General features: G+C 46.8%; 2 protein-coding genes across 2 annotated transcripts in view; one reads left to right on the top strand and one right to left on the bottom strand.

The window, feature by feature from the left end:
- Window positions 1-476: 476 nt before the first annotated feature.
- TTF1 (transcription termination factor 1) lies at window positions 477-7,277 on the bottom strand. Its single transcript, XM_054393378.1, has 10 exons — window positions 6,383-7,277; window positions 5,727-5,980; window positions 4,916-5,101; window positions 4,657-4,735; window positions 4,239-4,369; window positions 3,584-3,812; window positions 3,204-3,293; window positions 2,951-3,016; window positions 2,618-2,703; window positions 477-1,386 (listed from the first exon to the last, which is right to left on the bottom strand). The coding sequence occupies exons 1-10, from the start codon at window positions 7,249-7,251 to the stop codon at window positions 1,226-1,228; spliced, it is 2,151 nt and encodes a 716-aa protein (XP_054249353.1). The 5' UTR covers window positions 7,252-7,277; the 3' UTR covers window positions 477-1,225.
- Window positions 7,278-8,660: 1,383 nt separating this feature from the next.
- The window catches only part of CFAP77 (cilia and flagella associated protein 77), a 66,607-nt gene continuing 58,304 nt past the window's right edge, over window positions 8,661-16,963 (top strand). Inside the window, exon 1 of the mRNA XM_054393260.1 lies at window positions 8,661-8,786. Within this exon, the coding sequence (XP_054249235.1) occupies window positions 8,661-8,786 (126 nt within the window). The remainder of the gene's footprint in view (window positions 8,787-16,963) is intronic.

The raw sequence follows: 16,963 nt of genomic DNA, 5'->3' as shown, positions 1-16,963 counted from the left end.
GTCCAGTCTGGCTCACAAAAAAATCCCATTCTCTATCTTCTTCAGAGAGGCTAAAGCCAGACACAGTTAAACAGCAAAAAAGTCCTCATGCTGCAAATCACAGTCCAGAGTACCATCCAAGAAGAACTTTATTTCCAGCCACTGAAAGTTCGCTGCCTTTCCAATGACAATTATTAAAAAAGGAACTTCTCATTTATCAAAATGAGCACCAACACCAAGCAGCACCTCCAAGACCAATTCTTCCTTCATCACTTATCCAATATAGCACATCAAGAAACCTGAACAAGCTGTAAAATTTACAGGTAGAGCAAGAAATCTTTTTTATTTGTTTGGGTTTTTTTGTTTTACATTTCCTTGGTCCATACAAAAGCCAGGAGTACAGTTTCAAATTAAAAAGGAGAAATTCTTCTTGGCATAATAAAAAAAGAGATGCATGTATGTATATATATATAAAAATATATATATACACACTACCTTTTCTCAGTATTCCAAATATTAACACCATTTTCAATTCATTCTGCTGACTGGCATCAAATGACAGCACAATTTATCACCAGTCATGGACCAAAATCCCTTTTTCTCTAGAAGGGCTGATAAAAGTCCAAGTTCACATCCCCCCCCCAAAAAAAAATTAAAAAAAACAAACCCAGCTGCTCCTGAAAGCAATATTTCTGTTAAGAACAGGAATATTGTTTAAAGACCCAGCTCAAAGTTGTGTGTTTCCATCAACACAAATGTCTTAAGCTGTGGTGTTGCCATCAATACTGATTTATTGCAGAGATGCCAAAGCAAAGTGAAAGCCTTTTCCCAAGCCATTCTTATTATTTTTAATTACTTCCCAGTTCCATTCTTATCTTTAACTATTTACAACTCTTTCAAGTTCTACACACCAAGTTTATTTACAAAGGTAAAGAGCAGCTTTTAACTCTTCAGAAGAAAAAAAGCAGTGGAAAAAAATACTGGTTTGGAGCTCTTCAGAAAGCTGTTTGGGTGCTTATAGATGAAAACTTTGAAGCCAGAGTTAAATTAGGGTAAAAAAAAAAAAAGTGGCACAAAACCTGTGTTTACCTCAGTCCTCAGCATGACACAAGAAAATCAATGTCCACTTCTTGATTTTATCCACTGTGAGATATCCTCTGCAGCTGCAGTTGTTGAAGTGTGGCCACTTTCAAGCAGATCCATTTTGCAATTAAACAGGCAGACTGGGAATTGCTTTTGGTGCAGTTCATGAATCACTGTCTTCACTTCCGTCAAAAATGTCACTGAGTCGGAAAGCCTTCTGCCCCCTGGCTGCAGCAGAATTGACAGAATCATGCTTTCCCCCCTTTTTTTTTAATTCTTCTTCAAATTCTGGAAGTTGATGTTCATAAAGATAATCAATAATTTCTTTGGAAAAAGAAAAGAAAGGGGGGGAAAAAAAAAAAAAAGTCATTTTAGTTGGATCTGATGGGGAGCTGGCTGCTGAATGATCCCAGCAAAAGGTTTGCCCCTGACTTTTTTTTCTAATTGTTTTTCACGTTCTGGAAGTTTCTCTTCAAAAAGAGCCATAGAATCCTAGAATAGTTCAGGCTGGAAGGGACCTCAGAGATCATCTTCTCCAACCTCCCCACCATGGGCAGGAACATCTCTCAACCAGACTCAGCTGCTCAAGGCCTCATCCAACCTGGCCTTCAACATCCCCAGGCAGGAGGCAGCTACAACTTCCTTGGGCAGCCTGTGCCAGAGTCTCACCACATTCACACTGCAGAGCTTCTCCCTAAGCTCCAGTCTAACCCTGCTCTCCCTCAGCTTCAAACCATTCCCCCTTGGTCTCTAGACACCCTCAGGAAAAGTTCCTCTGCAGCCTTCCTGTAGGATCCCTTCAGATACTGGAAGGCAGCTCTAAGGTTCTAAGGTCTTCCCTTCTCCAGGCTGCACACCCCCAGCTCCCTCAGCCTGTCCTCATAACAGAGCTGCTCCAGCCCTTGGATCATCTTTGTGGCCTCCTCTGGACTCTCTCCAGCAGCTCTCTGTCCTTCTCATGCTGAGGACACCAGAACTGGAGGCAGGATTAGAAGTGGGGTCTCACCAGAGAATAGTTTGGGGTGGAAGTGACCTTAAAGATCATCCAGTTCCAACTCCCCTGCCACTGGGCAGGGACACCTTCCACTAAATCAGATTGCTCAAGGCCTCTTGATAATCAATAATTTCTTTGGAAAAAAGAGAAAAAGAAGTCATCTTAATTGGATCTGTAAGGGAACTGGCTGCCAGGGGGGAACAGGACCTCAGAGACAGAAATGATTTAATCAGAGTTAAACGCAGCAAATCTCACTGCTCCGTGGGAATCACTGTGGCTGCAGGGCAGATCAGACACACACATGCAAAGAGAAACTCAAGCAGCAGACGGATTCAAAAGAAGAGCTTCATAAGTACTGCATGAAGGTGACATTGACATTAAACTATCATTTAAGCAAAGAAGAAAAAAAAAAAAAAAATCACTCAGCAAAATAAGTACAAAGCTTGAGATTTCAGCCAATTTGCTTGGGGGAAGCTACCAAAGAAGAAACTGAAGCAGAATCCCTTTAGAGTGAAGCAAAAAAAACCTGAAGGAGTAGAAACAAACAGCTGGGATACTGACCAGAAAAAGTCTTTCTTTGCCAAAAAGGAACACAGGAGACTTTTAGCTTATAAAATTTTGCTTGAACATAGGAACGGGGGACATCTCTGAAATGAGAAGAATTGAAAGAATTAGCAGTGCAAGGAACTGAAGGGGATAAAAATAAGTTTTCAGAGCTTACAGGCATGGCCTATTGCTCAGCTCTGTGCCAGGAGGTGCACGTCCCTCTTCTCAAACTAAATGAGATTTGCTGCAGTTGTAAAGGTCCAAGAATTTTAATTCCTTTGTGGAGTTTTAAGGCCATCTGCTTCAACTATGCTTTGTATCCAGCAAAAGAGGAAATAAAAGGTTTACCCAACAGCATTACAGACTTCTTCCCAGTTCACATCGTTAGCATCCTCCACTTTCAGTTCATACAACCTGTGAACAGAAGACAGAAGCAGTTTGTGGGGAGAAACAATTCAGTAATGCTCACAGCTGCCCTGAACAGAAGTCACAGGATGTTCTGTCCAAAGAAAGAGCAACTGAGAAACCTGAACTTGCAAGCCTTGTGGTTCTCACGCTGTTAAAGAAGAGACAAAAACATCTCAGTACCTCTGAACTATACCTTTTAATAAGATTGATCTTGGCCTGCAATCCTTCCTTTCCCCTGCACAGCCTCTTCCCTTTGTTCATCCTTATTCTTAAAATGGTGAGCCTTTGAAAACACATACACAAAAAAACAAAAAGGTTTCTATCATTTCAGGATATTCCAAGCATCAGGAAAAGGCATCTTCAGGATGCTACTGCTGCACCAGAAAAGCAGAAATCAAGGCTCCACATCAAAGCAAGAAGAAAACTTCCCTGCTAGCAGAGCTGTCTAAGGCACATTTCACAACACCTCTTCCCTTGCCTACAACTTAGTTATTGCCACTCTCTGTTTGGCAGAACAGAGTGAAATACTGCACAGAACACATTTCCCTGTCTCAAGCTGGGAGCAAACCTTACCATTTCTGTTTACACTGTTTCCAGTATCGAGTTCCAACTTGAGTTTCAATCTCAGCCCATGGTAAATTCTGGTACAGCTTTTCCCGCTCAATGGAGAGATCTCTACTTGAATCTACTGATGAGGAAAGAAAAGTTGCCTCTTCCTTTTCAATCCTTTTCTTAATCACCTCCTCTACTGCATTAATTAACTTCTGGGTCTCTTCCTTTGACCAAGCACCATGATTAATATCTAAAATAAAAACATTCAGTTGATGGAATGTGTCCAGAGAAAGGCAACAAAGCTGAGGAAAGGTCTGGAGAACATGGCTGGGGAGGAGCAGCTGAGGGAGCTGTTCAGCCTGGAGGAGGCTGAGGGGAGTGCTCATTGCTCTCTACAGCTCCCTAAAGGAGATTGGAGCCAGGTGGGGGTTGGTCTCTTCTCCCAGGTAACAAGTGGTGGGACAAGAGGAAACAACCTTAAATTGCATCAGGGGAGGTTTAGGTTAGATATGAGGAACAATTGCAGTAGTCTGGGGAAAAAGAACCAGCACCACAAACTGATTAAAACCAAAATCTGCTCTAGAATTTTTTTTCCCTGGAGTTTAGGGCACATACAACAGGCAGTTAAATAAATTCAGCTGCAGTGCACAGAATTAATTGTCTTTAAATCACCTACCTGACTTGATTTCAGAGTATTTCCTAGCAATTGAGATGTTAGAACGAGACATCATTGCTGAAATCTTCTTCCAGTCATTACCATACATAGCCTGGTACCTCTTCAACATCTCCTTTTCTTCATTGCTGTACCTGGGTTGAGGAAAGGGCCACAGCTTCAGCTATGAACTCAAACCATTCTGACATCTCAAGAGAGCTAGCATCTTTACAAGCATTTCAGTGCCACCCATCACTACCACTTCACACTTTACAACAGAGGAACTGAGTAGGAGCAGTTAGAAAAATGAAGTGTCAGTTGAATCACAGCAAGTCAAGTCACAAATGGGAGAGATGATCTTGGTTTCCATCCATTTCTCCTGTACAAATAAACATCAGAGACTGACAGTAGCATTCAGAAACTCTTTAAATTATTCACTTACTTCCCTTTATAATTCTTTGGGTCAAACATCTTCCTTGCTCTGTAATATATCAGCCTCCAGGGTCGTGGTATGCCCTCAGCTGGAAGGGAAACGATTCATGTTTAAGAAACATTCCTCACACTGCTCAGGCTGTTTGAAAAAAAAATTCTTCAAACAAACAAAGCAACAACAACAAAAGCCAACACAAAACTCAAACACCAAAAAAAGAGGGGGGAGGGAAAGGGGGGGGGGAAAGGGGGGGGAAATTAAAAAGACTTACAAAGCTTTTCACAGAACTGATACTCTGCTTTGAGGCGCTGGATGGCTTCTCTATCCTCTGGATACCTGTAGCTAAACAGCAGTTTTTCAGCACTGTCTATTCCAGTGAGTGATAAGAATTCCTCAATGTTTTTCTGCAGTTGAGAGTTTTCCTTCTGGGAGAATCTGCCAAACTTGACAGCAACACCTAGAAGATACAGAACAGTTTATCCTTAGGTACCATCTCTTATAGACTGTACCTCAGGTTTTAGCAAGCGGATCAACAAATCCAAAAAGTGAAACAAAATAATAAACAGAAAAGAGACAAACAAGAAGGCTAGAGAGTGACTGGGATAGGATGAAGGACAATGGTTTGAAATTAGAGAAGAGCAGATTTAGATTGGTTGTGAGGAACAAGTTCTGCACCATGAGGGTGGCAGAACACTGCAACAGGTTGCCCAGGGAGGTAGTTGAGGCCCCATCCCTGGAGATGTTCAAGGTCAGGCTTGACAAGGCTCTGAGCAACCTGATCTAGTAGAGGATGTCCCTGCTGAGTGCAGGGGGAATTGGACTAGATGACCTCTGGAGGTCCCTTCCAACCCAAACCATTCTATGATCCTAAAACAAGAACTGGGAGCAAGTGCTTTATGCTTTGCACTGCAGTTTGACAATGAGAAAGTCAATTCTATGAAGCACAGATTATGTCTTTTGGAACAAAGTGAAGCAGACCCCATAGATGTGACAGATGACACAAAAGCAGCTTCCCCCTCTGCCAAAATATGAGCAGAGCTGCACAGGCCCTCCTCACTGCAATGATATTTTGGAGAGCTCACCTTGCTTTTTAAACTCTTTAAACCTTGCTAGGTCTCTTCCAGCCATGCTCCTGATGGAGTGCTCTGACATAGTCTTCACGTGAGGAATAAACTCTTCCAGTTCTTGCCTTGCAACATCCAAATCTCCAGCTGGAGCCCCACTATTGTCCAAGTACTCTTCTTCATCCACACTAAGCTCATCAGAGTCTGCCATTTCAGTGAAGGACTTGTTGTTGTCCTTTTTATTTGATGCTGAGGGTTCTGGTGTCCTGATACTAAATAAATGTTCAAAAAGCATAAAATAAAGTAAAATAAAATACAGCACTGAAGGTCCACAAGACAGGTTTTGTCACTATTTCTACCACTAAATGAATGTCCATTAATTAAAGAACAAGGAACCCTGGAAGTGTTCCAAGACAGGTTGGATAAGACCTTGAGCAACTTGGGCTAGTGGATGGTGTCCCTGCCCATGGCAGGAGGTTGGAACTGGATGATCTTTAAGTTCTCTTCCAACTCCCTGCCATTCTATGAATCTATGGTTTTGAAGCTGTTTTTAAAATTACAAACCAAACTGAGGGAAAAATCTGAGACCTAAATACCACGGATAGAAATCTATTTGGAGGTGAGGTGAAGGGAAAAAAACCCAACCCCAAACCACTACCAAAACCTAAACTTACATTTCCTCAGACTCTGAAGAGCTTTCTTGCATGATAAAAGCACTGCTTTTGGGCACTTTAGCTCGCACTGCAGCTTTCTGAGGCCGAGGAGCAGCAGCTTCAGCTGGCTTAGAAAATTTGGAAGAGACGTCTGCAGAACGTTCACTCATCTCAGAAGCAGCATCGCAGTCACCAGCTTCATGGCAGCGCTGGGGCACTGCCACACCACCCTTCTCTGTGCTTTCCCTTTGCCTGTTTTGCTCTGGAGGGGACACCAGTGACTGGGCACCAGCTACATCTTTGTCTCCTTGAGCAGCCTGGGTGCTTCTGCATCTTTTCTTCTTCCTCTTCTTTTTCAATCTTTCACTGTCCTTTTCATCATGTGCTTCCGAGGCAGGCTCCTCACAAACCTCATCTTCCTCAGGCAGTTTCCTTTTTCTTTTCTTCTTAACAGGTTGCTGCACATAAACATAATCAGCATCAACCTCCTGACAGTTCTCAACGTTGTGATGATTTAATTTGACACAAGTGACGTCGCTTTGCTCCTCTGCGCCGTCATCATGCTTCTGTTTCTTTTTTCTCTTCTGGGAAGCATCCCTCCCAGTTTTATTCCCAATTTCCTCGTCCCACCCTCCACAAGAATTATCTAACAAAGACTGCTGCTGCTGCTGCTTGGGTTTTTTGCTTTTCTTCTTCTTTTTGGGGCCTTCATCACTCCCTGCTGTTTGATCTTCAAAGAGCAGCGGAGAAGCACAGCCACGCTCTGCCTTTTCTACAGTTTCTCCTTCATCAGTTTCATGAACTTTCATTAATTTGTGTTTCCTCCTCTTCTTCTTCTTCTTCAGAGAATTCTGAACTTGAAAATCACCTGCACTTGCTTTTCCTGTCATGTTTTTTCTTATCCTAAATAAAAGACACAAGGTTTACTCTAATGCTGTAATTTATGTCCCATTAAAAACTATTACCCCAAACCCATCCACCCAAAACATTATAATACTTTGCAACTACTCAACATCATCTCAAACATTATAATACTTTGCAACTACTCAACATCATCTCAGCAACATGCAATAAAATCACTTTTCATCCAGGTAAGTTTGCAGAATGGCTTGATGCCTTCTTCATCAACCAGATGTGCATCACAGCGATATTCACCTTTAAAACTGCCTTCCTGTAACAACAAAGATACTCTTTGTCAACTATTAGCTTTAAGCTGGTTTTGAATACCTAAGGAACAACATATTCTATATGTTCAACAACAGATTGCTATATTCTGCTCTGCTCTCAGCGCTCAAGCAGCAACAAGCTATAAGTAATAAAATTAAGCAGCACTAAATCTTCTAAATACAAGCTTCTGACTGGCTTTGCCCACGTTCAACCAGGTCCAAAAGTCTGGCCAAGATCTACCAGCTCCAACAGACTCCCACCAGAAAGAATCTGGTCCTGAAAAATAGTTACACAGAGCACACAGGGAGTACATTTTAGCATGCTTTTGACAGCCAGCACATAAAGACCACTTACAAAGCAACATTCTGTTATCTCTGAAACACAAGACCTTGAATTGCACATCTGCAACAGTTTCCTGTGCTGACCAGCATCTCCTCACTGGGAACGAGCTGTCCCAGAACTTCTAGGGACAGATCCCAAACCACACCGCACAGCTCTATAGACAGAACCCAGGCCACTCCGCACAGCTCACCCTAGCACCGCGTTAACAAAGCCAGGCCGCGGGCACGCCTGAAGCCCAGGCCGCAGCACCCCCTGGACCCCCGGAGTCACGTCCCACGCACCGGCCGAGCTCCCCTCCGGCTCTTCCCAGAGCAAGGGAGGCACCAAGCAAGCCCAGGCCTCCCGGTGGCACCCGGATGGGCCGAGGCGGGCAAACCACTGCTTCCTCAGGGACCTTGGTACCCTCTCCGCCAACTTCTCCTCGTCCCTGGCTGGGAAGACATTCAGCCGACTCCGCGGGGATAACGGACCCTCTCGGGGGTCCCGCCTAACCTGAGCGACACGCACGCTTCCCCCTGTCCGCCCGTAAAAGCGTCCCCTGCACCCCGCTGCCGGGAGCTTTCGTTCCCCCTTCCCCGCGCAGCGGAAGCGGTTCCAGCCGGACCCATCAAAGCGGCAGAGCAGCGGTTGCCAGGAGACGGGGAGCCGCCGTTCCCCCCCTGCCCCGCCCCGCTCACTGACGGCTGGCAGCTGCGGCGCCACGGTCAAACTCTGCCGGCCCCGGGGGCTGCTCGCCCACGGGCAGGGCAACACCGACCGCCTCGGCTCCGGCTTGCCGCACCGCGCTGGCATGGCGGGAGACAAAGCGGCCTCCCCGCGGCGGCCGCTGACCCTGGACCAAGTGGAACCGGGCAGCGAGAACGAGCGGCTAGGGGTAGCCCGGGACAGCATGTTGTGCAACCCGCTCATTCTCAAGGTGAGCTCCGGCGGCAACCGGTCCCTCCCTTCTGTCCCTGCTCCAGTCCCGGGCACGGCCACCCATACTCATCCTAGTGCCGGTAACAGGTGAACAGGACCCAGGAGAGAGGGTCACGGTCCCCGCGGGCAGCCCCGGACCATTGCTGCCACGCAGCGGAAATGTTTCCCCCGTTAAAGCACCTGGAGGATGAGAACAGCTGAAAATAGGTATTCCCCCCAAAAATACTTATATTAGAAGGAGGGAGAAGTGCGTTTTCCAGCCGCTCCTCCGTGATTTAGCACCGTTAAACGCCCGGTAGCCCCGGGATGGTGACCGGCAGCAGCAGGGATGGCTTCTCCCTCTGAGTTTCGGGTGTTCTTCAATCGATAACCCCGCGTTTTGAGGGGTGCTCGGAATCAGGGACCGAGATATCACTTGGGCTGCTCTCTGGACCCCCCTCTCTCCGCCACAGCAGAGGGGTCCGGGGACTGGGGGACACACAAACTCTACAGCCCCGAATTAGGATTTTTAGGCGGTTTGGGGAGGTTCTGGTCACGTCACAAACTCCCGACACTCCTCACCTTGCCAACTCCCCTTGCGTCCCCGTCCTGTGGGTGGGCTTCGCAACGTTTCAGACATCTCCCTTCGGTTTCCTCCTCCTAATGAGCAGCCACAGAAAGTCACACTGTAGCCCTCCCCACCCGCGTCCCTGGAGACCCTCCCCCGTCAGCAGCAGCAGCTGAAGTGCAGCTCCTGTCCCCTGGATGGCACTCGCAGAAAAGCTTCCTGCCCTTACCAGCTCTTTACCATCCCAGTCCCCATCAGGGACACGCCACCGGCCTGGTACCGAGACTGCCCCTCAGTGCTCGGGGGCCGGGATCGTTGCTCTGAGGGTGCAGAGGGACAAGAGAGGGTGGCAGCAGCGCCTGTAGTCCCCCGGCAGCGGGCATCGAGCCGTTGGAGCGGCTGCACCTTTCCTCTTCTCCTAGGGAGGGCAGCCGGCGCTGCTGCAAAGCCTTGGTTTGCCACAGCAGACAGCGGTGACATCTAAACCTTGGCTTGCTCAGCCTCTGCTGAAGCTCTGGAGTTCTCTGTCCCAACGTGGGAGCCGGCCACAAACTTGGGGAATTTGGAATGTCGCAGGAAACAGGAGTCTTGCAATATTGAATATCTTTCCTCCCAGCATGAAACTCTAAAAATCGATTTGGAAATTATATTAGGAAGACAAAGGAGAAAAAAGAAAATTAGGTTTTGTGTCATAGGTCAAAAGCAGCTTCACTTTTAAACCCCTAAAGTTCTACTCGGGAGATCTCATAGTGGCCATTCAGTTCTTAAAGGGGGCTACTGGAAAGCTGGGGAGGGACTTTAACAGGGGGCATGGTGAAAGGATGAGTGGTGATGGTTTTGAAGTGAAAAAGAGGAGATTTAAGATGAGATATTAGGAAGAAAATCTTTATGGGAGGGTGATAAGACACTAGAACAGGTTTCCCAGGGAGGTGGTGGGTGCCCCGTCTCTGAAAGCGTTCAAAACAAGGCCGGATGAGGCTTTGAGCAAACTGGTCTGGTGGAAGGTGTCCCTGCACAGGAGTTGGACTAGATGACCTTCAACCCATCCTATAATTCTACTTTCTTTTCCCTGGATCCTGTAAGTTTGATAGGAAGTGTTGGTATCTTTGCTTAGAAGTGAAATCAGAGGTGACAGAGTGGCAGCTCAGGGGCTGAGTGCTGATACCTGCCCAGTCCTGCTCCCTGGCGCACACCACCAGGAGTGACATACTCACAGTGTCAGCCCTCTGCCATATCTCTTCTTCATGCTTCCAGCTGTGGTCTGGGATCTCCTTCCCCTTTGGGAAGGCCCTGGGGACTGAGCATTTTGGAGAGACCTGCCAAAGAGGAGGGCCAGTAAGTCCCAGCCCTCACCCTGTGCAGTGCTACCTGAAAACCAAGGACACAAAGATGGTTTAGAAGTGAGGGACAGAAGGTTTTGAGACAACTGCTGCTTGGACAAGTGCTTCTGGCAGCCATGGGAGGGCACTGAGGAACACACAGCTCCAACAAGTTTCCATTAAGGCTCACCAGACAGGAACTATACAAGAACCTGAAGGCCAGCAATAGTGGAGGGAACACTCAGTCCCTGATCTTCCTCCAACTAGCCCTCAGTCCCCAAGCCCCTTGTGCAGGTGTGACAGACCTACCCTGCAGCAGCTAACAACAGCATCTCCTACTTTCTCAGTCCTGTCACATAGCTTCTAAAGGGGACGCATCACATACCCAGCAGAGACCACTGCCCAGACATCTGCCTGGTTCCTGCCTTCCTCTCCTGCCCCAGCTCTGCCCAGCTCCATCCTTCCCCCAGGATATGTCCCCTCCCATTGGCTATTGCAGATTAAAACCATCTTCTTGTCACATACAGATTTCTAGGGATGAATGCTGTTTTTTTCTGTGGGAGAATGTATGATAGGTTGTAATTAATCAAGGAATTCATTTGGGTTATCAATAAGTATTCACTGGCAGCGTAGAACTGAAGAGAAGTATTTCATCTACTGATGCCAGTAAAAATTTGAGCAAAGCATTTTTGGTTTGGTTATTGTTTGTGTTTTGTTTTGTTTTTTTCCCAGTAAAAGCCTTAGCCAAGCACTTTTCTTGGTATAAACTTCCTGAAAACTCCTGTGTTAAAAAATAAACCAGCTCTGGGCAGGAAGCAAGATTTCTCCACATTTCACCCCCATCATGCCTGACACACACTCAAGGAAAAAAAAAAAAAAAAAAAAAAAAAAAAAAAAAGCAGCAGCCCACACCAGTTTGCTTACCATTATATTAACATCTTCTTGGCTAATATGCCACAATTAAGGTCAACACTGCCAAAGTTATGTCACCAGCCTGGAGCTGGACCTTTCCCTGCTGTGGGAAGGCAAATGGGAAATCCCAGGTGCCAAACTCCCCCCAAATCACATTCTTACCTGTTCAAGAGTGGCCAGGAGACCTGCAGAAAGGTGAAAACTGCTGTCCATGAAACCTCCTGAGAGATGAGAGGCATCCAGCTCACCTTCAGAGCTCCCACCCTGGCTCTCAACACTAAAATGTGGCTTCAGAACTGAGGAGGATGCTGATGGTGCTTTGCTAGCTGGCAAAGGCTGCTGCCAGGTCTCAATCCAGCCTGCAGAAGAAGGAGATTTAGCAAACCAGAGTTTTCAGTGCTGCTGGAATGTGCAATATTTGGGTTTAAAGCTTGTTATTTACATGACAACTGATGCCAGGCTCTTTTTATTGGTCTGAATGCCAGGCCATTTAGGGTTCTTTTTCCTAAGCCTTCCTCTCCAGCTCTTAGGGCTGGAATTTCTTCTTCTTTTTATTTATTTTTCCCTGCCCCCAACTAAGATCAAACAAAAGCTAAAGGATTCAGGCAATAAAATTTCATCAGCTACAGCCTCCGGAAGAATATAAGATCAAAACCCTCACAAACCCACAGGAACTGGCACACCAATGGCTTTAGCAGTCCAAAGTTTGTTTTTTTTTTTTTTTTTGGAAGGATTGTTCCAGGGAGGCTGAACTGCCCTTTTCAACTGGAGGACACACTGAGAGCTCACCTGGATGCCTGCTTCATGCCCAGGGAGAGAGCAGCTTAGTTTGGGTGACAATGAGACACCAAGCAGGCGGCTGTGGGTGTCCACTCACATGGTAGCTACCTAGATAAGGCAGAAATCAGCCACCATGTTTTTCTTCTTTCTTTCAACCCTATCAAACCTTTTCATGAAGAATTTCTGAGCCATCTGACAGAGCAAGGTGCTGCTGAGAATTGTTTCAAACTCAGAAGGGCTGGTGGGAGATGTGATGGTTGGAGGCTGTCTAGGGTGCAGCGACCATGATATAGTGGAGTTTTCAATATGCAGGGAAATAGGGAGGAGCAGTAACAGAACCCTCACTTTGGACTTTCGGAGGGCAAACTTCAGGTTGTTCAGGCAACTTATTCGGAAAGTTCCCTGGGTAACAGCCCTTAAGAACAAAGGTGTCCAGGATGGTTGGACCTACTTCAAACAGGAGCTCCTAAAGGCACAGGAACTGGCAGTTCCCACATGCTGTAAGACGAGCCGGCGGGGAAGACGACCGGCCTGGATGAGCAAGCAGCTCCTGAAGGATTTAAGGGAAAAAAGAGGGTTTATCTCCTTTGGAAAGGGGGGGAGGCAACTAGTGATATGTTTAAGGATGTTGCTAGATCATGTAGAAGAAAAATTAGAGAGGCAAAAGCACAGTTAGAAATTAAACTGGCCGCTTCTGTGAAGGACAACAAAAAGCATTTTTATAAATACATTAATGCTAAAAAGAGGGGCAAGAGGAACCTCCACTCTTTATTGGATGTGGAGGGTAACATTGTAACTAAGGATGAGGAGAAGGCTGAGATTCTAAATACCTTCTTTGCCTCCATTTTCAACAGTAAGGCAGGAGGACTTCAGGATAACTGGCCTCCTGAGCTGGTCAAGGAGCAGTGTTGTACTCCTGAAATCCATGTGGAATTAGTTCGAGACTTGTTGAGTCACTTGGATATTCACAAGTCCATGGGACCTGATGGGATTCATCCTAGGGTGCTGAAAGAGCTGGCAGATGAGCTGGCCAAGCCTCTCTCCATCATTTTCCACCAGTCCTGGCTCACTGGAGAGGTCCCAGAAGACTGGAAACTGGCCAATGTGACGCCCATCCACAAGAAGGGATGGACAGAAGAACCTGGGAACTACAGGCCTGTCAGCCTGACCTCAGTGCCAGGGAAAATCATGGAGCAGATTGTCTTGGGGGCAATCACTGCATACCTGAAGGATGGCCAAGGAATCAGGCCCAGCCAACATGGATTTAGGAAGGGCAGGTCCTGCCTCACCAACCTGATCTCCTTCTATGATCAGGAGACCAGCCTGGTGGACGTAGGAAAGGCTGTGGATGTAGTCTACCTGGACTTCAGCAAGGCCTTTGACACTGTCCCCCACAGCAAACTCCTGGCCAAGCTGGCAGCCTGTGGCTTGGACAGCAGCACTCTGTGCTGGGTTAGGAACTGGCTGGAGGGCCGAGCCCAGAGAGTGGTGGTGAATGGTGCCACATCCAGCTGGCAGCCTGTCACTAGTGGTGTCCCCCAGGGATCAGTGCTGGGCCCCATCCTGTTCAATATCTTTATTGATGATCTGGATGAGGGGATTGAGTCCATCATCAGTAAATTTGCAGATGACACCAAGCTGGGAGCAGGTGTTGATCTGTTAGAAGGTAGAAGGGCTCTGCAGAGGGACCTTGCCAGGCTGGACAGATGGGCAGAGTCCAACAGGATGGCATTCAACAAGTCCAAGTGCTGGGTGCTGCACTTTGGCCACAACAACCCCATGCAGAGCTACAGGCTGGGGTCAGAGTGGCCGGAGAGCAGCCAGACAGAAAGGGACCTGGGGGTACTGGTTGACAGGTGCCTGAACATGAGCCAGCAGTGTGCCCAGGTGGCCAAGAGAGCCAGTGGCATCCTGGCCTGCATCAGGCATAGTGTGGCCAGCAGGAGCAGGGAGGTCATTGTACTCCTGTACACAGCACTGGTTAGGCCACACCTTGAGTACTGTGTCCAGTTCTGGGCCCCTCAGTTTAGGAAAGATGTTGAATTGCTGGAGCATGTCCAGAGAAGGGCAACGAGGCTGGGGAGAGGCCTTGAGCACAAGCCCTATGAGGAGAGGCTGAGGGAGCTGGGGGTGTTTAGCCTGGAGAAGAGGAGGCTCAGGGGTGACCTCATTGCTGTCTACAACTACCTGAAGGGAGGTTGTAGCCAGGAGGGGTTTGGTCTCTTCTCCCAGGCAACCAGCAGCAGAACAAGAGGACACAGTCTCAAGCTGCACCAGGGGAGGTTTAGGCTGGAGGTGAGGAGAAAGTTCTTCACAGAGAGAGTGGTTGGCCATTGGAATGTGCTGCCCAGGGAGGTGGTGGAGTCACCATCCCTGGAGGTGTTCAAGAGGGGATTGGACGTGGCACTTGGTGCCATGGTTTAGATAGTCATGAGGTTTAGGGTGACAGGTTGGACTTGTGATCTTTGAGGTCTCTTCCAGCCTTCTTGATTCTATGATTTTGTAATAATCCTTAGCAAAGAAAAGCAAGAAGGATGCATCATCATCATCACCCCAAAAGGATGCAACAGTCAGGCATGGACAAAGGCCTGGTGTGAAAGAGAATATTACAACTTGGAGTTGTAAATTGCATGCAGCACAAACATCTCTTGCAGCAGTAATTGCTGGAAGGGCAGGTTTCCAGCACTCTGGAGCTGACCTGCACTATAGCTCTAACAGGGGTTTTACACCTGAATGTTGTGCTCAATCTTTGAGCCTTTAACCCTCACCTTCCCTCTTGTCTGGTTGGGGTTTTTTTAAACCTTCTCTCAAAGCTCACTCAGCTTCTGTAGCTCTTCTGGTGCCAGCATAGTAAGGAGCCAAGGTGAACCTGGAACATCTCACCAAGCCTTTTCTCAGGACAGAGCCCACATCTCACCTCTAGAATCCATCTTTGTGCAAGGGCTGCTAATCTGGGCAGGAAAGGAAGGTGATAAAAGTTTCCTAAAAATTATACCCAGAGAGAGCAAAAGCATTCCTTCTCCACAGAGCAAAGCCATCCCTTCCCCACAGAGCACCTATGCTCTGAGCATGAGGAGACAACACAGGTCCCTGTGGTCTCCATCATCTCTCTGCTCTCCTGGAGCCATGTGAGGGTTTAACTCCCACTGAGATCTCACAGCTGCTTCCACACCCAAGTGGGGCAAAGACTTCTGACAGCATCACAGCCCTCTGAGGCAGCTTGCAGAACATTTGGATAGCTTCCCTCAGGTGTTAGCTCTGTGATTTCACTAACTCTGCTCTCTCTTCCAACTCCTGCTCTCAGCTGTTTGGAATCAATAAATCCATTGAGAACTTGGTGAGGAGCAGATTTTAGCCTCCCTTTCTGGGGTGCTTAACCCCTGTAATGGGGAGCAGAGCAGCCACAAGCACTGTGAGCCCTGTTTGGAATAAAGTTGTCTTTTATTTGGTGTTAATTAAACTATTTACCTCAAATCACTGTGTGTGCTGAGCATCCTGCCTCCTGTGCTGGCTGCTTGGGGATGCTGAGGATTAATTAGTGCTTATGCAGCATTTTGTGTGCTGATTACTGTTATTATTATACCACCACTACTACTAGTTTTTAGGTGATTTTTATTTTGCAATCTAAGGCCAGTGCTGTGCTTTTAGAGCCGCATTTAGAACGTGCACACAGCACAGCTCAATCATTCATTAGAGAAATGAACTAATGAAGGGCTGCTTAGTCAAATAATCATTAGGTTTGGCTCTCAGCTTTGTCATTCCAATGCTTCCACTTCTGAGGCTTTGCTTCTCAGCGTGAACTCGTTTAAGAATTATTTGGTACACTAAAAATTAAACTCCTTACGAGCTTTAGTGCCCTCCCATATTTTGCACAGACAACACAGAAATAAACAAGGCATTGCCAAGAGGCAAGCAAACATTCTGCCTTGAATGGAAGTGGTGGCTTTTTTCCTCTGGGTTATTTGAAGACAAGGACTTAGGTTACAAACCTCCAGCTGGGATTTAGCAGGCAGAAGGACACAAGCACCAGCAGCACGGGGCATTCCTAGCTGCTCACCCCCCAGATCAGCAGGCAGTATGTAAAAGCAAGTAAAAGGGCATTTTGATCCTTTATGTGAACAAAACAATGCAAATTGGTGAGACTAATAAACCCAGAAACATTACAAGGTGAATGCCTTTTATGTTCCTGAAAATCTTCGATGTTTATTCGTTTAATACAATGGAAATAAAGCTTCAAAGGCCCTTTGATTTAAAAGTGCATGATTGAAGTCAGCCACCACAATAATAACCATTAGACCCAATTGTTGCATTATGACCCCAAATAGCAGCGTTGTCAGAGCAGGCAACATCTGAGTTGGTGGTGGGGTAAAAGCAGAAATCAAGCCAAAGGATGAGAGAATGTAGGCAGAAGAGGGTAAAAACTAACATGAAAGAAAGGTCACAAATGGGTCCCTGCCACTCAGAGCACAACCAGAGCTGCAGGGGGTTATAAATTTTCATGATGAACCTAAAACTCCAGCTTTACTCTCTGAAAGATTTAAGAAACTTTGGGGGAGAGCCAACTCCAGTTCATGGCATTGGTCCCAAACCACGTTAAGCCAAGAGATGATTTTCAGA

Source organism: Indicator indicator, chromosome 28 (genome assembly GCF_027791375.1).
Source record: "Indicator indicator isolate 239-I01 chromosome 28, UM_Iind_1.1, whole genome shotgun sequence".
Lineage (NCBI taxonomy): Eukaryota > Metazoa > Chordata > Aves > Piciformes > Indicatoridae > Indicator > Indicator indicator.
The sequence above is the reverse complement of the archived record's forward strand: the minus strand, read 5'-3'. Positions and strand labels throughout refer to the sequence as shown.